This window comes from Theropithecus gelada, chromosome 5 (genome assembly GCF_003255815.1).
Source record: "Theropithecus gelada isolate Dixy chromosome 5, Tgel_1.0, whole genome shotgun sequence".
NCBI classification, from domain to species: domain Eukaryota; kingdom Metazoa; phylum Chordata; class Mammalia; order Primates; family Cercopithecidae; genus Theropithecus; species Theropithecus gelada.
The window spans coordinates 36957947-36976015 of record NC_037672.1 but is presented as its reverse complement, the minus strand read 5'-3'; the positions used below and the strand labels follow the sequence as shown (position 1 = coordinate 36976015).

The window sequence follows — 18069 nt, the reverse complement described above, 5'->3', positions numbered from 1 at the left end:
AGGTGCGAGCTCCCCCCCCCCCGGGATTCTCACACAGCTAGCGCCTCCTGGGTGGTTTCTGTACACCCACTGAAAGCACCCTTCAGTTCCACACTGAACGCGTCTCCTCAGAGAGGCCCAGGTGATGCCAAAATGGCTTATGGAGGGGAATGGGAAGCAAGGACTGAAGCAGAAAAAGGTAACCAGCGTCAAGGGAGTTTCCAAACTACAACCCCTCCCCACTCCTCTGGTCAGTGAGGCCGCCTCCCTGCCGGTGCAGAAACGGCCCTTGTTAGAGGGAGCGGTGATGAATGACTGTGTTTTACTGAAGGAAAATTTGCTCTGAGAGCAAAAGAAAATCTTAGTTCAACTAATTCTTTTAATGAAAACATAATTCAGTCTAGTAATTCCCAAAATGCTCCTCTTTTAAAATAAGCAAAATACTATGTAAATACCACTGAGTTGTATATGGGTCAAATACAGAACTGGGTAGAGCTGCACTTCTGATGTGTTGCATGTTAGAGCAGAGTGCAGCGTAATCAACAGCAACAGCGTTACTGATTCTATTCTGTAGATTCTGGGGGATGACTTGACTACACTTACTAAGAAAACACACTCTTTAAGTCTTTGTGTGGCCACATCACTAGTCCTCTCCACAGTTTTACAGAGTTATTGATCAGACCATATAACTTCCTGCTAGAACTACTCTTAACCAATATACAATGAGTTTTAATAAGCCACTTCATTCTACTTATTAGGACTACAACAACAAAAAGCAAGGGACCGTAAAACTGTTTATGTAATAACTAGCACTTCTTCTAATAATGTGCCCTCTACACTTCTAGAAATGAGTTCCATCATGTAGGTAAAACATACCCCCACCAGACTTCTAATTGTACTATTTAAGAATGTTCTGGCGTTAGTAGAGTTTTGTGCCTTGGTTGGATTTTATCAGGTGAAAGATGGATCAAATGATTAATTCCAAAACGACGGCAGCAAAATCTACCCTGATCAAACTTTTGAGCTGTAACTTTCTGAAAGCTAACCAGACCAAAGAAAGATTTATCAAGGGGAGCGCTGGAAGCATTCCAGTTCCTGCAGATCGTGATCTGCTTTATCTTCAAGGCCAAAGTCATTGCTGGCTTTTCAATAAGCTCTTAAGGGGCATTTCTGTCATCGTTTACCTTATCTTGACAACCACTAAGGAAAGAGTTAGTGATCCTCTTGGTTGGGAACTCTCGTTAAAGCAAACGTTTTCTTGTTCCCAGATATATTTTGTGTAATGTCAGCAAATAGTAACAACGTGGAAAACACAGTTGAATATATTAATCATCTTTCTTCATTTTAAAGAGCACTGTAATGCCAAAAATGACCCTTCCCAGACCTTAAGATGTCAACTGTTAATTTATCTTATTTAAAAAGGGAAACCAGATACCACTTCACATCTATCTGGACGGCTTTCATCAAAAACAAAACAAAACAAAAACAGAAAGTAGCACATTTTGGCGAGGACGTAAAAGAACTGGGGTCCTTACCCATTGCCAGTGAGATTGTAAAATGGTGTGGCCACTGAGAAACAATACGGAAGTTCCTCAAAAAAATTAGACATAAAATTACCACATACCCTAGCAGTTTCATTTCTGGATATACATCCAAAAGAATTGAAAGCAGGAACTTCAACAGGTATTGGCACATCAGCATTCACAGCAGCTTTATTCATACGATAGTCAAAAGATGGAAGGACCCCAAATGTCCATGGACGAGTAAATGGATCAACAAAACGTGCTACACGCTTTTGGAATGGAATACTATTCAGCCTTAAAAAGGCATGAAATTCAGACAACGCTACGGTTCACATGAATCTGGAAAACATTATGCTAAGTGAAATAAACCAGAAACAAGAAGATAAATATTTTATGACTTTGCTTATATGAAGTTACCTAGAAACAGAACGGATGTTGCCAGAGGTTGAGAAGGAGCAGAGCTGGCATTTAACGAGTTTCAGTTCTGGAAGATGAAAAAGTTCTGGAGATGCTGGTGGTGAGGACTGCATAACAATGTGAATGGACTTAATGCCACTGAAGGGTACGCTTACAAAAAGATTACAATGGTAAATTTTGTGTTACATATATTTTTACTATAATTTTTTTAAAAAGGAAAATTGGACCTAAAAAGCAATGTTGTCTTTACAAAATTACAGCTTATAATAAACATTCCTTTTTTTTTTTTTTTTTTTGAGACATCTCGCTCTGTCACCTAGGCTGGGAGTGCAGTGGCACAATCTCGGCTCACTGCAACCTCCGTCTCCCGGCCTCAAACGATTCTCCTGCCTCAGCCTCCCAAGTAGCTGGAATCACAGGCACACTGGCCACCATGCCCAGCTAATTTCTGTATTTTCAGTAGAGACGGGGTTTCACCATGTTGCCCAGGCTGGTCTTGAACTCCTGACCTCAGGTGATCCACCCGCCTCGGCCTCCCAAAGTGCAGGGATTACAGGTGTATAATAAACATTCTCCAAACATGAGAAATGATCAAATTTTTGTTTTCTTTTCACAATAACATGGGTTGTTTAAATCATGTGACCTCCACAAGTCACAAAAAAAATTTTTGAAATCCTCCCATAAACAGAACAAAAACACAAAACCAAGAACAGAGAGGTGAAAACTCCTTCACCTTCCAGATGCCCTCAGATAAACATATTACCACTCCTTTTCACTGTCACCTGGTTCTGTCCCCTCCCCTGGCCCCTCCCTGCAGTCCCAGAGACAGAGACTCTCACTTCCTGCCTCAGGTGGACTCCCCACTCTTGTTCAAAAGGAACCCCCTCCGTTCCATTCAGATTCATTTGGCCCCTCCCGCCCCTTGGGCTCTGAATTCACTCAAACCTCTCCAGTTCTGAAAAAGGCAAAGTTAGCTGCAATCCCCAGGTCTTCCCCAGTATGGCCTTCTCCTGGAAATGCTTGGTGGCAGGTAACAGGGCTTTACCACCTGGGGTGAATCATGGGCTCATGATACACTAGTTTATTCCTAGACAGCTCTAATCCTCAATTTACTTATCTGCAATATGTGCAAAATAAATAGTCCCTTTTCCTCCCACAAATGTGGTGAGGATTAAATAGATAACAGAAAGCACCTAATATATTTCCTGGCAGATCTTATTCAATACACATTAGCTACAAATCATAACATTTATTACAGTTTCTCCCTAAGCCAGGTTTCTAGAAGTACTATTCAATACTAATAGTCATGTTTCTTTTATTTCTTCCCATTTGCTCCTCAACTGCAACCTGTTTTGTGCTACCTCGTCTCCATTCAAACTGTACTAGCAGCGGTTACTAATGACCTTGTAATGGAGAAACCGGTACAAGTTCCTTAGTTTTTATCTTTCTAGATATCTCTGCAGTGGCCAGTATGACTAACCACTCACATAATCTTGATAAACACTAGGCAACTGGTTTGGTAACCTGTTTCCCTAACTCCTCCTCCACCTTCAGAATACCCTGGAGGGAGGTGGCAGAAGGGGGTTCTGGGTTCTTATCTTTGTATCACCAGCATCCGGCACAATTCCTGACACACAAAAGACGCCCACTGCACGCTGAGAGTCCACCTACAATCACTGTGACTAACACAAGCCTCTGTTAGGCAGAATCTTCCAACAGATGAGTATCACCTAAAGTTCTCCAGGGACCTTTAACTCCCACTGTGCTCACACTGGAAAAGGTCCCCTACTCACCCTCTATCCTCTCGCAGAGCTTGTGCAGGCCCTGCAGGGGGCAGCTCTCGCACAGCTGGGCTGGCGCCTTAGCCGTCTGCTGCACTGCGGCCACCGTGAAAGCCTGTTTCAGGGTCATCATAATTTCGTCCACCTAATCAAAGAGAAGAGAAGTTGTAGCCACCAAAAAGTCAACTTGAAATTAGCTGGGCTGAGATGTCAGATAATCTATGGAAAAGACTTTTTAAGCTTTTAAGAGTTTTCTGTACTACTCTTCACAGTTTGACAGATAATAATTGGAATAACGGCTAGGATTACAGTCTGAAAATACTACAAGGATGCTCAAAGCTCTCAAAGCAGGTAAGGTAAATGATATGGTTTGGCTGTGTCCCCACCCAAATCTCATCTTGAACTGTAGCTCCCATAATTCCCACGTGTCATGGGAGGGACCCAGTGGGAGGTAATTGAATCATGGGGGTGGGTCTTTCCTGTGCTGTTCTCATGATAGTGAATAAATCTCACGAGATCTGACGGTTTTATAAAGGGCAGTTCCCCTGCACAGGCTCTCTTGCCTGCTGCCATCTAAGACGTGCCTTTGCTCCTCCTTCACCTTCTGCCATGATTGTGAGGCCTCCCCGGCCATGTGGAACTGTGTCCATTAAACCTCTTTCCTTTATAAATTACCCAGTATCGGGTATGTCTTTATTAGCAGTGTGAGAACAGACTGATACAGTAAAAACTAAAAATACAAACTACTGAGAAAAAAGGCAAACTCCTTTGATCAGACATCTAAAATGACACTGTAAAATGCTAGACCAGAGGGTGACACTGAGCAAGTTCTTCTGAAATAAAAAATATAAAATGCACACCCAATTAAGCTTCAGATGTGTATTAGCTACTTACTAAATAGTCATAAGTAAATAACTAAAGACAAATAATGATATGTCAATGACTATCTGGTTTTCCTAAGGACAGAAAAATCAGTGGAGCTAAAATTCCTTGTAAAGAAGGTTCCAAGGTAAGAATTGCTTGTCCTCTCTCACCAGAGCCTCATTTGCGCACTGAAACACGTAACAGACAAAATGAAAGCCGCCACCTCCAGAAGACTCCCGGCAGATAAATCCAAAGTGGTCCACATGTCTGATGCCCTGTCCAAGGGAGAGAATGAGATGTTCAGGTGTAACTAGAAGATGCACCATCATCAGAAATGCACCTCAAGATTTACACAGCACAATTTTATTTTATTTTACTTTTTATTATTTTTTTGGGACAGAGTTTCACTCTTTTTGCCCAGGCTTGTGTACAATGGCGCAATCTCAGCTCACTGCAACCTCTGCCTCCAGGGTTCAAGTGATTCTCGTGCCTCGGCCTCCTGAGTAGCTGGGATTACAGGCGCCCACCACCACACCCAGCTAATTTTTGTATTTTTAGTAGATATGGTGTTTCACCATGTTGGTCTCAAACTCCTGACCTCAGGTGATCCACCCGCCTCAACCTCCCAAAGTGCTAGGATTACAGGCGTGAGCCACTGCGCCTGGCCTAGAGAGCACACTTTTAAAGAGCACTAGAAAATTACTATTTTCTCTGATATTTTAAAATTTCAAAAAGTCTAAAAACATCTCAAATAAAGGTGGTTTACTAGAATATTCCTTTGATTACCCCCACAACAATAAGAGAACTAAGATCTGAAAATTCAAGTTTTCGTGCTCATTTTAGTATTCGATTGTTGTTTTGTTTGAGACCTAGGTATTAAAGAACAAAAACCACTCAAAAAATCAAAGGCAGACCAGAGATTCATGAATAAACACAACTACGCACATACACACATGTACGTGCATGCATGCACACACACCTAAAGGTTAAAAAAAGATTTAAAATATATTTGTACTCCTAAAATAAATAGGTAAATATTGAAGTGAACTGGAATAAAGAAAGAGTCAAAAATTATATGCATGCAGAGTAGAGGAGCTTTTAAACATATTAGGCCAAGGCTCTACTATAGAATCATAAGAGCTATTTTTAATAAATATTAATATGTAAACATGTTTTAAAATCATCAGCTATCAGAGGCACCTTAATACAGATAAAACATCTGCCATAAATATTAATACATCAATGTATTCTGAAAGCATCAGCATGCAGAGATGTGCGTGCTGATAGCTTAATGTTCAGGTAATCATATAAACTTGTAAGCTATACTCTTGGAAATGATAAAGCTATCACACAAAAATGTAAACATTTAACATTAATATTCAACAGAAACAGCAGCAAATCAGGATAAAAACTCTATGGGTAATCTTACTTTCAGGCCAAATATTTTCCAATAAATGAGCAATCATCGACATGCTTTGCCATCCCAATTAACATTCTCCAATAGCAAGTTAAGCATAAGCTAGAGGCTACAACTTAAGGAAATATGAGTTAGAAAAGCTTTTTCTTTGTCAATGGTTCCCTATTTAATCTATAGAGAACATTCTTTATTTTCACATTTTGCAGAAAAGTCCCTTTTGAATATTTAAGTAGATCACATTATAAATCAACACTGACATTTTCATATTTTATCAATTATGAAAATGAAAAATCCAGAGTTTAAAAAAAATAAGCAAACATAACCTTAAGTGATCTCATATTTGTTAGGAAGATCCTGAGTAAAACTGACATAGCTAATCTTAATTGATAGATTCTTCCAAAATCTCTCTATGAAAAAAACACCTGGAAGATAATCAAGAAAAAAGTTTTCAAGTAGACACTGTACTTTGAGTAGCACATTCTCAAAGATAAGCACTATCTATATTTGAAGAGAGAAGAAATACTGATAATTGGTACCCCAAAAGTTATAAATTTTTGTAAAGTAGAAATATATCTAATAAAAAGACACACTTGTATGAAATGTGTAAATATATATGTGTAATATGCACAAAGACACATACACATGCATCTGGAAGTCATGACTGTGGACGATTACTACCAATAACTGAGAAAATTAAAAGTAGATCTATTTTGTCCATTAGTGTTGCTAAGAGCAAATTTCTTAATTTCAAAATTATATTCATAATTTACCTTAACATACCAAAGCAAAGAAGAAAAGCGAAACACAAATCAAGTACAGTACTTAGAAAACATACACCCTGTAACCTTTAGCATTTCTGTTACATGACAGATATTACAGAAATCCATTTAAAAATTCCATTGCAATTGAATTTAAAAAACCCATCTCCATTTACCTGAGAGCAAAAGGATATCTCCTTAAAATTTTTCTCCAATGCTATTTTTTTGGTGTCAGGACTGATGAGGTAAACTTCAGACTGGCCAATCTTAAAAGACAAACAAAAAAAATCTAGCTTTTCAAACTTTCTCATTTTATGACCTATAAAAATAAAGAATAAAAGGGGCAAGCTCCTATAAAATTCTGACTCTATCACTGTAGAAATCATTTCAAAGGTTCCCTCTTATCCTCTGGATTTCAGGTCACACTGGACATCTGTTAGTGCCTTCACCTACATAAGACAGCAGTCTTCCTTGAGATGAAAGAACCGGATATCCAAAAGTTAGCAACAGGCCTCAAGATCCACACATCCCCTAAAAACTGAGGTCTTCACATAAGTGAACCTTCCAGAAAACAGAATCTACTCTTTGAAAGCTTCCAAGATACTTTGGAAATGATTTCTACTGACAAGTCTTTTTAAATTGTTGTTAAAATAATCTACCATTTGTATAGTACATATCACATGTGAGGCATTCACATACACTAGTGACCGGACCTTTTCAAGTTAGAGTATGAGCATCAATTACAATCCTCTTACTGCCTTGGGACATGCTAATAGACACGCATTTTAGGAGACTGTTGTGTTGCAATACTCATCCTACTGTGCGTGCACATGCCCCTGCAAGCTATGAAAGCCTGCCTTTTAGACTCCATGTCTCCGAAGCACTAAGCTTCTTGGGTTTCAGTGTATGTTGGTTTCTATAGCTCTAGTTTCTCCTCAGGACCAATAAGTCAGTGGTCACATCCTGATGCTGCCACTCTAACTCCCAGACCCATCTCCTCCTCTAAACCCTCTACGTTTTGATGTTAAAGACAAACCAGATACACAAGCTTGTTAGAAACTGGGGTGTAAGTCAAAGGGAATTATATTCTCAGTGAGGGAGCCCAAGAAACGTGCATTCTGTTTGGGGCATGGACTTTGCACTCTGAATTGTTTTTGCACACTTACTGTTTCTGAACTGTATTTCAGCCAGTAGAGAGTGGCAGGTAGCCTTTTACTCTCATCCCTCCATGGAGACCAAGGATGATGAAAAACTAATTCATTTTTAACATGCAACATCTTTCTAAATTAGACTGTGTCTCTCTCTAGAGTAGGAGCCAACACAATATCCTCCTTATTTGTAAACAACCAATAAATACCTATTTGGAGTATGTTTAGCCTCTTTACAAGTCACTGTCTTTACCTACATAGTGAAGATAGTCCTTACTTGTTTTTAAAAATAACCTTTGAAAATCTCATAACGTGAGAGGCTCCAAGACATTATTATTTGGCTGTGGCTGGGTTGTAAAGAGCAAGTCAGAATCTAAAGTTGGGTGGGGCTCCTGAGATCCCTCTCCTTCCCCATGGCATCCAAAGGATTATACATCCCATTAATTTGACTTTCTGCATGTCTGTCCCTTCCACTCCCACTGCACTTCACAACCCTACTATCTCTCACCTGGACTACCACAACAGCTTCACTCCCCTCCCCACCCTACTCTTGCCCTCCCCCAAGTATCCTGGCTCTGTAGCCAAAGATATTTCACACTGTGTTTTAAAGCATGCAGTGACTGCCCACTCCTTTCAGGATAAAAACCAAACCCTGACCGAGACCCATAAAGTTGTGCCTAATGAACATAACTTTCGTGGGGCTGCCTCCAGCCCCAGCCCCATCTCTACGCACCATCCTTCCTTGTTTTCAGTGCAGCCATCCGGACTTATTTCTCACCCAACAGGTGTCTACAGAGCACAGCTGTGCTCTAGGCACTAGCAACAACAACAGTGAACAGAGACATGAAAATCCATGCCCTCTTGAAGCCTATCTTCTTGGGGGCATGTGGGACATAAAATGTTTTACTTGTTTATTTGTAATTGTATCAAATGGTAAAAGTGCTATGGAGAAAAATAAAGCAAAAAACCTGGAAGTGAGGTTGCTACTGGCCTTACTGATACAATTATTCCTCCATGTCAACATTTCAGCAGAGACCTAGAGGAAGCAAGAGGAGGTAAGACCGCAATAACTGAGGGAAGAACGCTAAGCAAAGGCGGCACTCAGGCCTCCGGGATTCTCCAGGCACCAGGCGCCATCCCTGCCTTTAGGACCTTCTCATCTGCTGCTCTATGAGCCCAGAAGACCTTCCCAGGTGGCCACAATGAAACCTTATGTTAGGTGAAAATCACTTTCTCAAAGAAGCCTTTCCCGATTGCCCTGGGAAATGCTCTCAGGCATCCTGTACCTCTCCTCCACAGCATTTACCACAATTATAATTAGATAATTATTTGTGCACTCAGTTGCCTGTCTCCTTTACTGGAATCTAAATTCCATGTGGGCAGAGACCATACTTGTCTTGTTCACGGTTGCATTTCCAGCATGTGGCAAGGGACGTTAGCACAGCAGTCAGTTAGTACTTATAAATAAATGCAGGGAGCAGCTTTCTCAATGTCACCAAGGAAGTTTTTTTAAAATACACAGATCACAAATTAAAGCACAAATCTGACTACTCTTTTCGGTACACTAGATTGATGGTTAAAAGATGAAAACCTCAGCCCTATTTACCCTTGGGTGCACCTCCTTGGTTTTAAACCTGCACACATCCACACTTCACTAACCTAGGTAGCCGGTTTTTTACCCCCTGGCCATCTCACTTGTGTCCTGAATTAGACACAAAAAGGGGACTTTATATTTAAGGTAATTTTGTTCTCTACAGAATGTCAGTCAGCATTAAGCCACAGAGGAGGCCAAGGAAAAAACTAGCTCCTCCATTGTCAGAGACGGGCTCGCTGCTGGGACAGCTCCACACCTCATCCATTCAGACCGGGGGGGACTCCCAGGGAGGGCACACCCACTCAGAAGAGCCCAGGTCAGCATGGAACCAGGAACCCCACCCACCTGGGACAGCCACCGCCACCCCCATCCAGTCCTTTTCTAGCATTTGGCTGTCAATTTAACTTTTTTTCTTATTTAAAAAAAAAAAAAAAAAAAGCAAGCAATTGGCTAAATTAACATTTCATTTTGGGTATAAATTTCAAATATAATGTCACTCACAAAGCCACTCATCCTAATTAGCAAAGGGTAAATGTTTCATAAATAAAAATATTAATAGTAGAGAGGGTGTTTTCCAACTAAAAGATTCTGTTGAAATATATCCTCTGAAATTCATATTTATTTTTAAAATCTCTCTGCTGGCTTTATTTACACGTTTTCACTGTTCTTTCCACACTGAAAAGGTGTCTTTAAAATTACGAGGTGAAATAAAAATGACACATGGGCACGAGATGGATCTCTGTTTCTCCCTGATGACTGTAAAGGCTTATGGCTAAAGGAAGGATCTTATCCTAAGAATAGAATTGTTCAGCATGAAAATATATGGATTCACACATAAATCAAAAGCAACTGACTAAGAATCTTCACTCCGTAAAGGAGATTTTCTCTTGAACGCGTACGGCACACTGGGGCTGTGCACCAGCTGGGTGATATTTTACCGTGAAGAGCATAGTTCGATTTTCCTCGATATCTGTGGGCTGCACAATATTGTGTCCGCTAATGAGGTGGTTCTCAATGTCGCTCTCCTCGAAGGAGCTGAAGAAGCCGCTGCTTCGGAGACCCCCATCCTGCAGCTCCTTCCTAAAGGCCAGAGAGCGCAGGCCAGGCTGGGAGAAAGACTTGCGCATGGGCCTGCGCCCAGGCTCCTGGCTCCATGTGGGCGCGGCATGGGGCGGGGCGGGGCGGGGGCTCTCGGACCCCAGGCTGCCGCTGACGTGATTGAACTTCTCGATGCACTCGTCGATCAAGGCTGGCGGAGCCTTCTTGTGCGCCACTGTCACGCGGCCGCAGAAGAGCACCTCGAACTTCTTGGAAAACGTGTCATCGAACTCAGAAGGGCAGTGCAGCTCCTCCTGCCGGGCGATCTTCCCCGCCTGACGGATGGAGCTGATGATCTCAGGCACCTGCCGGGAGAGGGAGGAGTGTTATTTGGAACATGCAGTGTGGCTGGCACTCACGGAATGAACGCACCATGCTCTCTCGGGGCGCACTGCTGGCTACTCCACTGCGGAGCACTGGAGGAGGAGCCCACAGCAGGGGACTAGGAATGTCTTCCCATGGGAGGTGAACACACAGCTTGCACAGAGAAGAGAAGGGGGACACTTACGAAGTACCTCTTACAGGCCAAGGGCTGCGCTAGAGGATTTACATGCCCACAGCATCCTGCAAGGTTCAACCACCAGCCCCGGGACACAAACAGCCCAACCTAGCAGGCCTTGGATTCAAGCCCAGGTTGGTCCCACTCCAAAGCTAAAGGTCCCCTCTGGAGAAGCTGTGGCCTCCCAGAGAAGTCTGTCTCCAACGTGGTTCACAAAACATGACTCAATTATTCTAGATCTCATGGCAGTATACTTTGGAAAGTCTTCTTTAATAAATGGTGGGATGAAGACGACAAAGGCTCTGCAATTATCCATAAATTATTTATTCAAATCCCAGCACCATTATTTCCTTCCATGACAACTCAGTCCTATATTTCCTAGCAGGTGAATAGTGACTAGTATGTCAACAAACCTAGGAGGTTTTAATCAAGGAGTGAGCAACTCATGACTAATATTATCACAGCAAATATGCTCACCAGGGCTTCTTCACAAGGAGACTATAAAGCTTTTGGTTTCTAATGTTTAAAATCATGATTAAAAGAATCTACTAAAAGATCTCATCTGCCATGGTGTTGTCCCTACTGCTACATCCTCTCATCATTAACCTCTGAGAAGGTTCTTCAAAGCAGCATTAGACATAAAGATGAATCCGCATGGCAGTGAATGAACAGCTGTGCAACTGCTCAGATGATGGACAGCCACAACATTAATATTTGTGGCCAGGCATGGAGTTAAACAAGGCTAAGGCAGTCATAAATTTAATCTTCAAAAGGGCCTACTTTTTGTTACGACCTAACACCTAAACCAATTTTTTCCATTTTTCTATGTAAGGAAAATTCAATTTAAGGCCCAATACCCACAGGCCCAATGTCTTTTTAACAACATTATAGAGAAATGTTAAAAATCCCCTTTCCAATTCAGGTCAAAGGTCAACACATACAGTAAAGGAGGTGGTTTTAAATTTTAAGAGTATCCTTATATTCAGTGTTCATGACATAATTCCCAAACCCAGTGACTCGAAAGATTTTTCTCTTTGTGATTTCATATCAAATACACCTTAAAGATCTCTCTGCCATAAAGATTATGATCTATCCTTTCAAGGTATTTTATCTACAAAGAGTCAAAAATCTTTAGGAAAGTTTTATATTTTAAAGAATTGATTCCTGATGAGACCTAAATGATTTTAAAAGCCAAAATTTCAGCCAGCCGTGGTGGCTCACGCCTGTAATCCCAGCACTTTGGGAGGCCAAGACGGGCAGATCATGAGGTCACGAGTTTGAGACCAGCCTGGCCAACATTGTGAAACCCCATCTCTACTAAAAATACAAAAAATTAGCTGGGCGTGTTTAGCTGGGCGTGGGGGTGGGTGCCTGTAATCCTAGCTGCTTGGGAGGCCTCAGCAGGAGAACTGCTTGAACCTGGGAGGTGGAGGTTGCAGTGAGCCGAGATTGCGCCACTGGACTCCAGCCTGGGTGACAGCGTGAGACTCTGTCTCAAAAAAAAATAGCCAAAATTTCAACAGGTCAAGCATCTGTCTGCACTTAGCACTCGCTTGGTTATAGCCCACTTTTATACTGCCAAATAATCATACATCACGCAGAGGCCTAAAAACTGCTGGTCAATTATAAAAAGAAGACAGGACAGAGAGAAGAGAAAATAGGAAGTCTAGGTTTCATTCACATCTTTGCCAATGGTTCACAACAGAAGCCTGGTAAAAACTTAGCCACAGTTAGACTGGGCATGTTAGTGCACGCCTGTAAATCCCAGCACCTTGGGAGGCCAAGGCAGGCGGATCACTTGAGCTCAGGAGTTCAAGACCAGCCTGGGCAAAATGGCGAGACCTCGTCTCCACACAAAATACAAAAATGAGTCAGCCAAGGTGGTGTGCGCCTGCAGTCCCTGCTACTCAGGAAGCTGAGGCAGGAGGATTGCTGGAGCCCAGGAGATGGAGGCTGCAGTGAGCCAAGATGGTACCACTGCACTCCAGCCTGGGTGACAGACCCTGTCTCAAAACAAAACAAAAACAACAACAACAACAAAGCCATAGTGACTCTCCAAAAAAGAATTTATAAGATTTTCCTGGTAAAAGTGATTTCTGTAAAGAACATTTGTCAAACAAAAATAATCAATTTATACAAGAACCCTGCCACTCTTCTAAGCAAGTATATAAGATTATTTTAACAAGTCATGTGACTCTTCCCAATTACTAACCCCACTCTGAACAGAAAATTCAAACCTCATTCAGTCCTCTGAGGCTTATGAAAATACCTGACGTTTCTACATGCTGCGTCTTCCGCTGCATCTGAAGTGAGCGGTGACGTCTTTCATTATATATCAAAAGGGAGAGAAAATGTGTGAAGTCACATAATTTACTGGTGACTCAGTAGGAAATGGTACAAACAAAAAGACGATACAAAGTAGATCACTTGACTGTTCCCTGGATTCCCAGGGTCAGAAGAAACTGAAGAATACATTATAACTTGGTCACGATAGAGGCTGTGATAGTTTTTCCAAGGACCAATCTCTCCTATCCTTTTCTCACAATCTTAAAAAGACATACTTTAGTCAAAGACCAAAGTCTCTCTCTCCTTGCTCTGGTAAGTTTTAGTATTCAGGCACAATTGAGCTCAAGGTTCTCACGCTCAGGGTAAGGTGTGCCCTGTCATTCAGAAGCACCAAGAAGTTATGCGTAATACAGATATAAAGGAGATAACTGAGGTCTAAAAACAAAAATCATTGGGATCCTGATCAGAAGACTAACAATTTCAGAACATTTGAAGGCAAAGGGCATACTGCCAAATATAGTTTCAACAACAAATTGCAAATAATTAAAAAAACCTAATGCCATTTAAACATTACTTTAAGTTAGTCAAGTATACTAAGAGACTAAAGAAAAAACGGGTTCTACCTGTGTGTAAGTTTATAAAACCCTCTACCAGAACGGACCTGGAGCACTGTTTTCTTTTCCTCTTTCTTTTTTTGGGATGGAGTTTCGCTTTTGTTGCCCAGGCTGGAGTGCAATGGCGCAATCTCGGCTCACTGCAACCTCTGCACCCCAGGTTCAAGCAATTCTCCTGCCTCGGCCTCCTGAGTAGCTGGGATTATAGGCATGTGCCACCACACTCGGCTAATTTTGTATTTTTTCAGTAGAGATGGGGTTTCTCCGTGTTGGTCAGGCTGGTCTTGAACTCCTGCCCTCAGGTGATTCACCAGCCTCGGCCTCCTAAAGTGGTGGGATTACAGGCTTGAGCCACCGCGCCCGGCCTCTGGGGCACTATTTTCTAAAAAAATGAAGGCATAATGTCCACTTGTGATAAAATCCTAAATTCTTTATCTTTATAACTCCGTCCTAGACTCACCTATTTGCAAGGAGGACTTGAGTCATTTACTTCATTTGATTTCTATACATTTTTCTAGGCATCTCTAGATGCCAGAGCCAGGGATTCAAAAATGTGAGATGAATGTAAGTGAGTCCCTGCCCAGAGGAAGAGGTTTAGTTAGAATCCTTTACAGTAATTGAGATGGGGCATGTTGAGAGCCTGAACTGAGAACTAAGCCCTGAAGGCTGAGAGAAAGGCTGAATGAAGGATTCTGGAAAACAGGACCAACAGGATTTGGTGGTGCCCTGGCTGGGGGGCTGAGGACACTGAAGACGGGGCATGGTGCCAGGGCTCGGGCTTAGGTTTCTATGCGGATGGCTGTGCCACTAGCTCACAGAGGGAGTGCAGAGTGGAGAAGGTTTGGGGAGACAGTGCAATGAGTTCTGCTTTTGTCTACGCTGAGTAAGACCAGGAAGACTCGAAAGTAAAGGCATCTAGCTGGGTAAGTGGGCCTAGAGTCCAAGACAGGGGCTCTAGACTGGACATGAGCAGCTCACATCTGGGAGGGAAAGTAAAGGAAGGGAGCCAAGACAGGTCCCTGGGATACCCCAACATTTCAGGTGTAGAGAAACTGAGGAATCGCAGGCAGAAAAGGCCTGCGGGGGGAGGCAAGGATGAGGTTAGAGATGCCCAGAAAGGGGACACCCCATCTTCAAGAAAAGGAGTCAGCAACTTAGAATAGGCTAAGGGCTGAGAGAGCTGGCTGTAGCTTCTGCTCATACAGATAAGTAAAAATAAATAAGGGGAAAGACAATACTAAACCCCCAAAATAAACATGCCTAACTGAAAACTGTCCTCAAGCAAAACTTTAGTCTAAAAGAACATATACTTCCAATTACAATATTTACTGCAAAAACACAGATCCTTTTAGGGCAAATACACCGAGGCCAGTGGATTTATTCCCACTGATATGATCTGGGTACTTTTAGTGAAAATCTTTTTTTAGTTTTGTCGGAGCAATAGTATCTACGTCATTTCTGTTTGCAGACATTTGCAGACAAAGTAAATCATAATCAACTATTGCACAAACAAGAACCCAAAAAGCATCTTATTGGGACAGATTCAATAAGGGTGTGGGGCTTGGTTTTAATTTGCTTTTAATGAAGAAAGAGGCCTTATTTAGATACATAAAAATTAAACTCTTCTGCTGCCGACCTATTTGAGTTTATACTAAAACTCAATTTTGAGAACAAATCTGCATTTTGCTCACAACCAAAACAAGTTTCTTTGTTCACATACTAACAAATGCACAGTAATGTATGAAGTTTCTGAAGCATGCATAAGTGAATACTGTTTCATATGTAGCCAGATAATGACATCCCAAGAGAATCAGAAATATTCAGTTCATAAATAAAGTCCTTATTTAAACATTTGGGTCAACTTGCTTTTTAAGGATTTAGGGATTATAAAGGATTATAAATACACTGCAAGTGTAATTTTATTCACAAGGATTTAGGAAAGAGCTCCTGAAAGAGTATTTAGAATAAAAAGTAATTTTACTTTACATTTGCTGTTTTGTTTTTTGTCAACTAGTAAGAAACAAATATTAAATAAATCTGAGGCACTGTGTATTGAAAATTCTAGCATTTTCCCCATTATTTGATAGTAACACATTCTAAGACTTCAAAAATATGGCCGGACACGTTGTGTTTTTTCCCTTAAATGAAATGCTTTCTCATTGTAAGGAGTTCAAATGAGTACTTCAAACAAAAAATATGCTATGAAATCATTTTCCAGAAGGAACAGATTTGAGGTTTGTTTTTACTGACAAGTAGTTATTTGTATTTGTTGGTCATAAGGTAAAAAGGAAGGGAGTAACAATGAAATTAAACCAAGTATTTCCTCACTCTATCTTACATGCCTTAAATTTCATGCAAAACACTTGAGAAAATATGAGTGCCTATTACTTAAATCATTTAAACAGAAAATACCATCAGACGCTATCTAGATAGGACACAGGTAAACATTCATATGATGCAGCAGTTCAGCCTGACAGGACTAGGTTCAATCATGAAGATTTGAATATGCCTCCTACAATGAGTAAGACATGATTCCCTCTGACTTCAGGAGGCTCACACGTACGTGATTTCCAATATAAGGTGACAGGTGCCAGGACACAAACATGGGCGAAGGCACAGAAGGCCGCTCCTGTGCAGAGGTCTGTCTTGTCTCTTTTGCTTCACACTGTGGTGATCTAATGCCTCAAGGCCTGCTTCATGCTTACAATTAGACAACAGGTCAGATTAATGTGTTACATCTTCCCAAGGAGAGATCAGGTGTCCCTGTTAGCTGGCTGAGGAGGCATCTGGGCAGAGGCGAAGTGCTAATGACTGTTAGCCCCTGACACAGGGGCCCCTCTTTCATCCCCTCTGCCTTATCTTTCTGTCCTTTGGGTCTTGATCTTTCATCCCATGTAAAACAGAAGTAGCATTATTCAGCTTCCCTAGTTCTGAAATGGCAAATTGGATAAGCTGTTAGTAGCTTTTAAACCCCACAGAGATAGTCTATGCAAACACAAAACACAGTTTATACTCCAAAATGATTGTGTAAAAGGTTCACTACAACCTTCTGACTGACCAACACCTTTCCACAAACATTTAAAACTATGAAACCACAAAAGAAGTAATCGAATGGCTGTAGGAGCTAAAAGAGGGTGGGAGGAGGTGAGAAAGAAAAAGGAAGATCGCACTGTAAGGATACAAAATTATTGTGTAGGTTTTCTAAAATAGCTTTTAAAACTTAAAACATTCGGTGGCCAGCACAAACATAGATAGGCTTCATGGAATCACTGAATATTCAATCTGGATGAGAACGAAAAGTCCTCGAAGTCCAGCCCCTTCACTGAAAGCACTGATTCTCAACTCAAATGCGGCTGCCCATGAGAATGACCAGGATTTTCAAACCCTGATGTCCAGGTCCACCCACCACAATGAAGCAGCCCGTTTGGAGGTGGGGCCCTCACTCACTCAGTTTTCAAAGTGCCCCACCCTAGCTGTTCTAATGGGCAGCCAGACTCCAGAGGCCTGGCTTCATCACCTGTCCTTTGTCACATCCCAGAGAAGGCAGTGCTTCATAGGAAGGCCTCCTCCACATGCCACCCACAGCACCATCCTACCCTAATCCATTTCATTATGGAGGCCCTTGGCAAACTGTGAACAGCACGAAGGGCAGCCAAACTGCACAGATCCCTACTATGCTTACAGCAGAGATGAACAAACTGGTGGAGACAAAAAAGACTGAATCTGTCTAGACAGAGGGAATAAAGAAGCGCATAAATGACTAAACAAGCAAAGGGGAAAGCAAGTGCTACAGAAGTACTAAGGAGGTTAAGAGGGTAGAGAAACGCAAAAACCGCAGAACAGGGTGCATTTCAAATAAGTCATTAAAAGCAGACAGGGGTAGGGAGCGGTGGCTCGCACCTGTAATCCCAGCACTTTGGGAGGCTGAGGTGGGTGGAGGATCACCTGAGGTCAGGAGTTCGAGACCAGCCTGACCAACAAGGTGAAACCCTGTCTCTACTAAAAATACAAAAATTAGCCAGGTGTGGTGGCAGGCACCTGTAGTCCCAGCTACTTGAGAGGCTGAGAGAGGAGAATCACTTGAACCCGCA

The 18069-nt window shown here is 41.8% G+C and overlaps 1 protein-coding gene across 3 annotated transcripts in view; it reads right to left on the bottom strand.

Annotated features, from left to right (window-relative positions):
* TBC1D1 (TBC1 domain family member 1) overlaps nt 1–18069 on the bottom strand; it is a 247528-nt gene that overhangs the window by 113283 nt on the left and 116176 nt on the right. For all 3 annotated transcript variants that reach the window (XM_025385040.1, XM_025385042.1, XM_025385041.1), the window contains exons 3-6: nt 10420–10884; nt 6916–7005; nt 4735–4839; nt 3713–3845 (exon numbers count right to left, since the gene is read on the bottom strand). In XM_025385040.1, coding sequence (XP_025240825.1) covers nt 3713–3845; nt 4735–4839; nt 6916–7005; nt 10420–10884 — 793 coding nt within the window. The remainder of the gene's footprint in view (nt 1–3712; nt 3846–4734; nt 4840–6915; nt 7006–10419; nt 10885–18069) is intronic.